Source organism: Stigmatopora argus, chromosome 5 (genome assembly GCF_051989625.1).
Source record: "Stigmatopora argus isolate UIUO_Sarg chromosome 5, RoL_Sarg_1.0, whole genome shotgun sequence".
Classification (NCBI taxonomy): Eukaryota; Metazoa; Chordata; class Actinopteri; order Syngnathiformes; family Syngnathidae; genus Stigmatopora; species Stigmatopora argus.
In genome coordinates, this window is record NC_135391.1 from 19,684,273 (window position 1) to 19,694,720 (window position 10,448).

The 10,448-nt window shown below is 44.1% G+C and overlaps 1 protein-coding gene across 3 annotated transcripts; it reads right to left on the reverse strand.

The window, feature by feature from the left end:
- Window positions 1-431: 431 nt before the first annotated feature.
- On the reverse strand, window positions 432-6,681 carry LOC144074777 (bile salt-activated lipase-like). Of its 3 annotated transcripts, XM_077601372.1 has the most exons (12): window positions 6,587-6,681; window positions 6,374-6,521; window positions 6,168-6,287; window positions 5,001-5,198; window positions 4,805-4,935; window positions 3,284-3,391; window positions 3,097-3,220; window positions 2,854-3,040; window positions 2,306-2,509; window positions 1,979-2,176; window positions 1,264-1,371; window positions 432-1,193 (listed from the first exon to the last, which is right to left on the reverse strand). In XM_077601372.1, the coding sequence occupies exons 1-12, from the start codon at window positions 6,662-6,664 to the stop codon at window positions 1,127-1,129; spliced, it is 1,671 nt and encodes a 556-aa protein (XP_077457498.1). In that variant the 5' UTR covers window positions 6,665-6,681; the 3' UTR covers window positions 432-1,126. The 3 variants fall into 3 exon arrangements, 1 of the variants encoding a protein (XP_077457498.1); XR_013300380.1 differs by lacking the exon at window positions 432-1,193 and having other exon boundaries at window positions 1,979-2,126; XR_013300379.1 differs by lacking the exon at window positions 432-1,193 and having other exon boundaries at window positions 1,979-2,142.
- Between the last annotated feature and the right edge of the window lie 3,767 nt (window positions 6,682-10,448).

A 10,448-nucleotide genomic window follows, 5' to 3' on the forward strand; every position in this document is an offset into this window, starting at 1 on the left:
GATTAAAACTATGAATATAGAGGTGAAAATTGTGAATCAATCTCTGCTTATCCGTGAGAAATTGTAAAATTCAACAGTTTGAAGGCAATTTTAAGGGTGTGGCTTATACGCGGGGGTAGCTAATATGCGAGTAAATACAGTAAAAATAAAATGTAGAAATATAAAATAATAAAACAAAGTGATTTCAAAAAATAAATAATTGAAAAAAAGGACAAGATAAAAATGACTGAAAGATGTTGAAGGAACTGGATTTCTTCCTTGTGTACAACCTAGATCCCCCCTCTCAAAATGGGACGTGTTGGGAATTTTATCTCTAAATTATATTAAAGTTAAGTTAGTAATCTGACTCCAATTTGTGACCTTACCCAACTGCCACTCATCCAACAATTTGCGCGCTCGTTCTGCAATAGAAAGGTATCAGGAAGCTAGCATTTTCACACACGAGTGGATTTATTCCTAACACAAATCTAATACATACAACTGGGTCTCGGGTCCCTCTCAGCACAGCTCTGTACGCCTCTGTTGCCACCAGCCGACGTACTACCATCCGAGTTGCCCAGCAATGAGTTACACTACACAATATGCAAATGTCAAAGCAAGTAGGGCATCCTGGCATTATTCTATTGGCTATGTGTACACTGCAGTTAACTTTAGCTTGCTTTCATTGGTCTGTCCTCCTCCGTTGAGTCGTAGCTGCTTTCTCCTGGGTTATCTTGTCCTTGCCGTCTTCTCGCAGATTAGCACCGTTTGTTCTGAAAACATTCCATTCTTGCACATACGCTCAGCACTTGTCAATCTCATACTCTCATACACAGAATGTAGCAATCATCTAATGAACTACTTTAAGCTCAAACTCTTATGTTCCTTTAGACACTATGCTATTTCGGAATTAAAACTGAATGCAATGATGTGAAAGTGCCAAAGTCACTCAAATTTTTAATTCAGAATTGAACACGGATGAAACATCAGCATTTTAAACTTAGACTTAATGTTCTCATGTTAACTGGAAATGATATTGATTTTAAATTCCTTTTTGGAGTCTTTTTAAACATCTTGGGACCAAGACTAAAAAACAAGTTTCCAAATGGGAGCCCTCCATAGTTGTCTCATACTCGCATGGCGGTCATCATGCAGATGGCAGGTGACTGTACATCTCCATCCAGTAGTTGACATAGTCCCCTCTCAGGTCGTAGCTGGTGAGACGGTTAGTCTGTTAGCGCCGCGAACAGGTCAGATGAAAGAAAAGAGAAAACTGACAAAGACCTGACAGGTGACTTCCTCATCTCATGGTTGATCATCAGATAAGGATGATGAGATTTGCTGAAGGCGGGCCAATTGGCCGGAACTTTATTGTGTCCTTGGCTGGGATCACTGCTCCACCAGGAGATAAGTAGAGAGGACATAAGGACACTCAGACAAGACACTGGGAAAGAGCAATTGACTTCCTGTTCACTTTGGTCCATTTCTGCCTGACTTCTCGTTGATTTTAGGCCAGTTTACTGCAGATTCTTTGTCATTCCTCTTCAAATCCAGGTCACTTCCTGTTGATTTAAATTAAATTCTCGGCCCCAAAAATAACAGGAAGAGATCCAATGACAACAGGAAAGTGAGACCCCAAATGTCTAAAACTGAACAAGGACCCAAAATGGACAGGAAGTGACCTGTACATGCCCACAAATCAAAAGGCAATTACACTATATTGCCCAAAATTAACAGGAAGTGATCCCGGATTGCCCCACGGTCAATAGGATATGACCAGATATCAAAAGGAAGTAACTCAGAAATATCCCAGAATAAATAACATGAAGCGAGCAAATATCAATTGAAGTGTCCCCAAAATCAGCCCGATGCCACCCGATAAATGAATTGAGAAGGACAGATAGACAGCCCCCCAAACTTTAGGACGGGGAAACCAAAAAGCAAGAAGAAACCGCAGAAAGAAGAAATCCGGATGGACATGGGAAACGGTCAAGCATACCCTGTCTTGGCAAAATTGGTCCAGTACGCAATCAGGATTTGTGATAGGTCGCGGTGTCGTGGGAAGTAGACTAGTGGGGTGGAGAAAGGTTTCCCGAAGAGGTACTGCAGTTCCTCGCTATGCTCCGCCTCTACCCAGCGAGGAAATCCTGGGATACGAGTATTCTGGTTGAACAGGTAGGAGAAGGTCCGGCCACCGCTGAGATTAGATTAGATAACTTTATTCATCCCTTATTCGTGAAATTCGAGAAACAAATCGAGAAACAAAACAGCTACGAAGCTTAGCTGAGCCTGCAACAGGACTGTCAAAGGCCACTCATAATGCCACCTGCTGTGATTGGCGTGGAGCCGGAGCGCGATCTGAGTCGGCACCAAGAACAGGAAGTCGGTTTCGATGTCGGCCACTGTCTTTTTCACTGCCGCCGGATCCGGGATGGAGCCCCAATGGGCGGAGTAGACACTGAATGCAGAATCCACCGCCGCTGTGCCTTTCTCTTTGGTCAAGCCCGCTAAGAGATCCCGCACGTCCTCCCTGAAGTGACAGGGGACGCAAACCGCATCTGGCCTCAGTTAAAGCGCTCCCAACCGTAGATATTATAAATATAGAACTAGTTGCCAAATGTCCCTTAAAATACTTGGCAAAATACAGGCTGCTGGCTCCATTGACTAAGTTTTCAAGGGTATAGACACAAAATGGCTGACACAGGACAACAGCCTTCCCCATTGAGTAACCATGTTCATTGAGTCTGCCTGGAAGGGTACTGACACAAAATGGTCTACGAGTGATAACCCCAACCCAATTGGTTCACAGCACTCCTTTGCCATTTCATTCTACATAATTGCAATATCTTTGGTCAGAGCGTGTGTAAGGCTCACACGGTGGTGTTGGCCTTCCTCTTGTTAATGGAGGGCACGTCGACTCCAGCGAAAATGTGGCCGTCCATGGAGTTGATGCCGGCCAGGTAGTCCACGTTGGCAGCATTGTGGAAAAGACGAGCAGGCTCGTCAGGTATGAAGTCGCCATCCACAACGGGGGCTAGTTCTAGTAGGTCCATGACCACGCCTGCAAAGAAGGCCAAAGCTTTCTGGCCGTCCAGGTTTGGCCCTTGCTATCTTTACCTTTCCCGAACATTTGCAGAATGTCAACTTTCCCCGCTAGGGTAAGGCCCACCGGGTCGGTCATCTTCAGACATGTCAACATCAAGTCCTCATCGCTACGATAACAACCCACCTTACGGGCAATCTGTGCCAAATGCGACATGATGATTATGCTGAAGAGGAAGAGTTATACGTTGACATGCATTACCTTTTTGGTCAGTGCCATTGGTTCCCTCTGCAAGGCCCAAGGGCACAAGGCCACACCGCTTTGAGTGATGGCCCGCTGGAACAATCCTTTACTGTATGGAGACACCATCTAAAAACATGTTCGTTAAAGGGCGATACTCAAGGTCCACCCCTCCTAATCTATTGCTATACATCTGAACGTTTTGGTAGCTGGATGCACTGATTTCACTGGCAAAGGCATTTATTCTGAAAGCATGGGAATGAATTTGGATTTTTGGAAATGTTGTGAGGTAATACGAGTTCAACAGCCAAGAAGCAACATCCAATGCGGCAGCACAATCCGATAATGGATATTTCAGATCTTCCAGAGGGGGTGGCCCGGTGGGTGATTGGTTAGTACGTAGGCTCCACAGTTCTGAGATCGAGGGTCCAATCCAAGGTTCAGACCCTCCTGTGAGGAGTTTGCATGTTGTCCCCGGGCTTGCGTGAGTTTACTCCTGGCACTCTGGTTCCTTCCCACATCCAAAATCATGTAGGGTTAGCTGGTAGAAATTGCCCCTCGGTATGAGTGTGGGTGTGAATGGTTGTCTGTTTCCTTGTGCCCCGTGATTGGCTGGCCACCAATTCAGGGTGTCTCCAGCCTGGTGCCCATAGTCAGCTGGGACAGGCTCCAGCAACCCCCCCCCCCCCCCCCCCCGCAACCCTTGTGAGGATAAGGGGTACGCAGAATGAATGAATGAACGTTTCAGAGGATATACACTTCTTTAAAAAATGAGTGTGATTATGTTGAAGAAGGTGCTTTTCACCATATCGTTTTGAACTGACAGATGATACGGATGATGATGATGATGATGATGATGATGATGAAAATCTATCAGCTACCTGTCATTAGAGGCACATTAAGATGATAATGCAGAACGCCTCCAAGATTTGGACTATTGCTAGATGCTTCGGAGTACCATGTTGTAAACAATAGGTTTTTTAGCCCTAATTTAAATGGGTTGAAATGCATTTTGTCGACATATACCTGGCATTTGAAGTACATGATAACACTAAGAAATGTCATTTCCAAAGCCGAGTGTGGTGGAGGCACAAGACATTTCCCCACCGCATAGTGAATAGTACTAGACAGCCATTATACTAATATATTTATATCAGATTATTTTTTAATTTTTTGCTTACATCATGTTTCCTGGCAGCAGTTTCTTGCTTTTGCAATAGTTTCAGCAGTAGGAGTAGCCGACAAGTATTTAGAAGTGTTCGCTGACACAGCTAGTTTCCCACAGGTTACCGAATGCTAACTCCATAGACAAGTTGAATTCAACAGTCACATCCACGGGACAAAATTCTTTCAAAACACGTTCCTCCTCGCTCTAGTAACAGCATGCTGTAGCTCACAGCAGCAGTCAAAACAAATAGCGTGTCTTTCTTTTTCTCAGCCCAACCTCTTTCTCGCTTAGAGACCCAATTGCAGTAGTTGGTGACATATTTGTTTGTTGAGATTTTGTTAACCTCAAATTTGGGTGAGGGTGGGTGGGGGCACCTGATAGCTGACGCTGGCGGCGCCCGCCGACTGTCCAAAGATGGTCACATTGTCCGGGTTTCCTCCGAAGGCTGCAATATTCCGTCGCACCCAGGAGATGGCGGCGTGCTGATCCCACAGGCCATAGTTTCCTGTAGAGTCCATGGTTTTTTTTGTCAATGTACAAATGAGAGGTGCGTCATCCGGCTGCACTCACCCGGTACACGAGAGTCTCCGCTACTGAGGAAGCCCAATGTGCCCACACGGTAGTTGGCTGTCACCACCACCACATTCCCCCTTTGTGCCATTTCCTTGCCGTCGTAGAGCGAGTCTCCCAGGATAGCCAGATCATTGGATGCCCCAAGTAGGAAGGCGCCCCCAAACAGGTACACCATGACAGGCAGGTCGGATGACACTTTGTGGGACATCACATCCGCTCATATACGTATCAGACATGACATCGGGAGCAACATAATTATATAAGATAAGACAAGAATTACGGACTTATACCTGTTTTCACATCAGAAGAGAGATTTGGTATGACAACAGGTGTTTTAGCTGGACCGTGTGTTTCGTGTCTATATCTAGTTTGATATCTGGTGCAACATTTCATTTATCATCCAATAGGCGATCTGATGTAAGATTTGTTGTGAATTGGATGTCAGATCTGATGTGACATATAGATTTGTCATGTGTTATTAGAGCAGAAGTTAGATTCATTGTGAATTGGATGTAGATTTTGGATCAGTCATATGTGAGATCTGGTATGATAACAGGTTTAACCTCTATCGTGAATTTCATGTCTATGTCTGGAGTGACATCTTGTGCAATGTCAGGTTGACCAATAGGAGATCTGATGTGACATTTGTTGTGAATTGGTTGTAAGATCTGGTGTAAATACAGATTTTTCATGTGTTATGAGATCAGGTGTGAGATTTGTAGAGAATTGAATGTGGAATCTGGTGTTGCATCAGCTATAAGATCAGATGTGAGATCTCCTGTGACAACAGGTTTAGGGTGTGGCGTGAAATTTACACGACTTCTGCTGTAACCTGAGATATAAGATCATATGTGATACCTGGAGTAACATTTGGTGTAAAATCAGATTTGCGACCTGACATGGGTTCAGATGAGATTTTCTGTGAGTTGAATGTAAGATCTGGGATCAGATTTGTTGTGATTTGAAAGTGAGTTCTGGTGTGACAGCCAATCAGACGTGACATCACATTTGTCATCTTCGTGAGCTCAGATACGAGACTTGTGATTTAAGTATGAAATCTAGTCTGACATCAGATGTTATCCAACATTGAGAGCAATCTTGAGTTTTGTGACTGGAATGTGTGAAATCTTGTGGCTATCTGATGCAAGATCTGTGGACATTTACACTTGTGTCCTTGAGGCACGAATATGTTGAGGTAGAGGCAATCAATGCTGCCTCGAGTTTCCATTTGAAGCAGCGTCACCTGCAGGCAACGCTCAGCGTACTTGGTGGCTTTCAGAACTCCTGCCGGGCACACAAGTTGGGTCACACTGATCATTGCGGCTGGAAAAGCATGTGTTGGAAAGCACTGGCGTGTCGCTCTGACTTACCGTCCCATCCCGGATGAGGTTTTGGTTTCTCCCACAGTTTCGGGTTGTCAGCAAAGGGGATCCCTTTGAATACATCCACCGAACTGAAGAGTCCCATGGCTCGGTTGACTCCTCGAACCTGACCGGCCTCCGTTTGAACCACACTTAGCTAAGCACATACATGCGTGTGACACAGCTGTCGAAATTTCAAATAATTTCCAATCATCTCCATACCTTTGCAGCTGAGACCAAAGTGAGATAGAGGCTTATCAGTGCCACTGCCAGGATTGCTGTTCGGGCCTTCATCTTCATTGTTCTGGCTCGTTCTCCCGGCGTCTCCTTTTTGTAGTGGCTGGTGATTTTAGTGGAAATTAAAGGTAATGTTTAACATCTCACAAGGTCATGGGAACAAACACAGGTGCAAGCCGATGTTATATTCCTTTGCCAGTCAATCATTACACCTGTACAGGATCGTAACACACTGAAAAACCTCAAGGCAAAAATAGCCAAGAATGACTTACTCTTTTTTCACATTCTTTAATTCTCTTAAATGAACAGGAGCTGAAGACACAATTCAGGATCAAAACGAAAGCAATAAACACCTAAGATAAATTCACTGAATCGTGAATGAATAATTAAAACAAAGCTCAGCTTGGTTCCTGAGTACACCATGATACCTTTGGATTGGATTGGATTGGAACTTTATTTCATCCCGTACTCAGGAAATTTCCTTGGTTTCAGTAGCAAGCACAAACCAAGCCACGTGACTGGGTGAGCTACTGCTACTGCCTTTGAGAAGATTCTGTTCTGATACCTTTCCATCGTACATTTTTTATTATTCAACCCACAAGTAAACCCTTTTCAAACACTCACGTGGCTCATACCAAAATGGAAATTTCCAATGCAGCTATACTAGGGCCACAACAACATCACAGACATCTCAAGTCTTGTGGAAGTTCCAGGAGTCTTCCTGAAATTGACTCCCTGATGCCCACTAGTCGGATAAAATATCCTGGATTTGTCTATGCGAGATAATATTTTTTTGTTTGTTTTTTATGACAGTGGGATTGGCAGTGTACAGGCAACATAATAATTTGTGCAATATGTGTTTTAATAGGCGTCCCGGCAGACGAGTGGTTAGCGCGTTGTGCTCACAGATCTGGGGTTGTGGGTTCGATCACAGGTCGGCGTTTGTGTGGCATTTGCATGTTCTCGCTGGGGTTGCATGGCTACTCCGGTTTCCTCCGACATGCCAAAAACATGCAAAGTAGGCTAGTTGATCACTCTCAATTGCCCTTAGGTATGAATGTGCCTTGCGATTGGCTGGCCATCGATTCAGGATGTCCCCCACCTGGTGCCTGTAGTCTCCAGCGCACCTGTGACCCTTGTGATTTTATGGTTCTGTTACGTCTTTGGCAAGACGTCGTGGCGAGGCAGTGAGGAATTAGGACCCAATCGCAGGGAAGCAGGCGAGGACGAGGGAACTAGTGCTCATACCAAAACTTTAATAACTTAGGCAGGATCTTGGAAAATAACAAAGACTTGCAAAGACCCAATTGCAGGGAAGCAGTCAAGGAGAGGACAAGTAGTACTCAAACGAAACTTTAATTACTTAAACCGGAGGCAATAGAAAGTAACAAAAGACTTGGTCTCAAATCACAAAACCAAACCTAGCAAGGGGAGATACGGGAAAGCGAGGAACAAGGCACATGGAACATGGATCGAAGTAACGAGGAAACATGGCGAGGACGAACGAAAGCAGACGATCTGACCAATCACCTAACAATCAGTGGGGTTTAAATAGACAGACATGGGTTGACGAGACAATTAGGAACCCCTGGGAAAATCATGAGGGAGCAGGCAGGAAGTACACCAGGGGCGGAGAAACGACAGCTGAACACAATGGGCAATCACTCAGACAGGACACCAGGGGGGGAAAGCATAAAACCAAGCAACCCTAAAAGGTTCAAAGGGAAGTGTCATATCTTGAGAATCTCTATCTCAACAGATGTCTAAGTATAACCCAAAAGTATTTGTTTTCAAACCAGCCATGTTCCTTTATTTCTGAAACCCACCCACTTGTATTCAAATTCACCCCCACTTTGGGCGGAGGCAATGGAGGCTTTAAAAAATGGAGTCAGCACGAGGGTCTTGCTTTTTCTCTTGCTGATACAGTAATACCTCGACGAGTGCCCCGACATACGAGAAATTTGAGATACGAGTAAAATTCAAAGCAAATATTTACCTTGAGATACGAGACATTTTGATATACGAGCATACAGCCAGGTGGCCGACGCAAGAGGCTGCTTTATGATTTCACCGCACTGTCTCTCTCGCCGCATTTCCCTCGTGCAAAGATCTCTATGAGCACTGAGCGGAGCGTTGCATTTTTTCCATTTTTTTATTTGCATTAGTCAGTGCAGAATTAAGGGAAACAGAATGGATCCAAAGCAACCCGGTGTAATGAAGAGTAGTGCAAAAAAAGGCGTATGATGACAATCGATATTAAGCACGAAATAATAAAAAACATGAGTAGTGTACGGGTGACTGATCTGGCTCGACAATACGTATGGAGAAGCAGGAAGTTCACCCCGAAAGCCGCGGTGAAATACATGAACCTCTTTGTCTTGGTGATTGCACAAGAAGGTTTAAATTTTGTCTAACGTAAGATTAAAACTTTTTTAAGTGTGTGTGTGTATAGGAATCTAAGTCCATTTTAATCCAAGTTAAATTTAAAGTTTATGTTATGTTACGAGCGCATCCGTCAAGTGACTCTCTCTCTCTCTCGCTCTCTCCCCTATCCACGAAATCCCCGTTGCATAAAATAATGCCTAATTTTATTATTAAATATCATAACCACTAGTTATTTGTTACTCTGTTAGTAGATAGTGAATTACAACCAATAAAAATATGTTTTTCCATTGTAATATCCTGTTTTTTGGTGTTTTTTTCAGAGGGTGGGAACGAATTAATTTGTATTTAGTTCATTTCTATGGGAAACGATGATTTGAGATACGAGTAAATCGACATACGAGCTCAGTCCCAGAACGCATAAAGCTTGTATCTCAAGGTACCACTGTAAAGAGAACTGGTCATGGGAGCTTCAATAATGTCTTGCCTATATTTTGTCACTTGTCTCACCAAATCTTTCAGAACAAAGAAAAGAACATCTTACAGGAAGCACACACAATCACCTCAGAGTTCTATCTACTAGATATGATGATTAACACTATTAACAAACAAATAATCTGATTTTTTTTTTTTAAAGGTCAGATTCGCCAATGCGCTCTCTGGTATTCCTACAGGATCCAAATCCAACATTGTCAGATCCACCAACGCGTTTTCTGACATTACAGGATTTGCCACAAACGACATTCCCATGTTAGTACTTTAAAACTACTAACCCAGATTATCAAATTCGCCAATGCGTTCTTTGCACATCATAGGATCCAAATCTAACATTGTCAGCTCCGCCAATGCGTTCTCTGACATTACAGAATGCGTTACAAGCGTCATTCCGACATCAGTTAATTGACATTCTATCCTCTTTGGGACAGTCAATATTTAAGACAAAACAATGTGTCCTACATTTATTCCATGGCGCGCCACCGTCTGTCACCAAAGAGGTTTGAATCCAGAGAGAATCCTGCCAACAACGCCAATTTGCAGATGTTATTTTGTGTGTGTACTGGAATGGACAGCTAGGCCGGCTTCTTCTATTCGTATATTCTTTCATTCTCTCAAGTGGACAGAAGAAGGTACAAACTTGATACCAAGAACCCGAAGTGAAAACAGAACATAGAACATTCATTCATTCATCTTCGATACCCCCCATCCTTGAAAGGGTTGTGGGGATTGATGGAGCCTAACCCAGCTGTTGTCGGGCGAAAGGCAGACTACACCCTAGCCAATCATTCGTAGGGCTGACAGAGAGACAAACGGCCATCCCCACTCTCAATCATACCGCCACCAGCGGGAATCGAGCCCCAGCTGCCTGCACCGAAGTCAGGCGAGTGGCCCTCTACACCAGAGGTCTCCAAACCGATCCTCGAGGGCTGCTGTGGTTTCAGGTTTTTGTTCCAACTGATTCAACACA

Coding starts and splice junctions, on each gene's coding strand:
- LOC144074777 (XM_077601372.1), bottom strand. CDS start 6,664: ATGAAGATGAAGGCCCGAACAGCAATCCTGGCAGTGGCACTGATAAGC. Junction 3,221..3,283: donor CAATGGCACTGACCAAAAAG/GTAATGCATGTC, acceptor CATTTGGCACAG/ATTGCCCGTAAGGTGGGTTG. Junction 1,372..1,978: donor ACCAATTTTGCCAAGACAGG/GTATGCTTGACC, acceptor CTGGTGGAGCAG/TGATCCCAGCCAAGGACACA.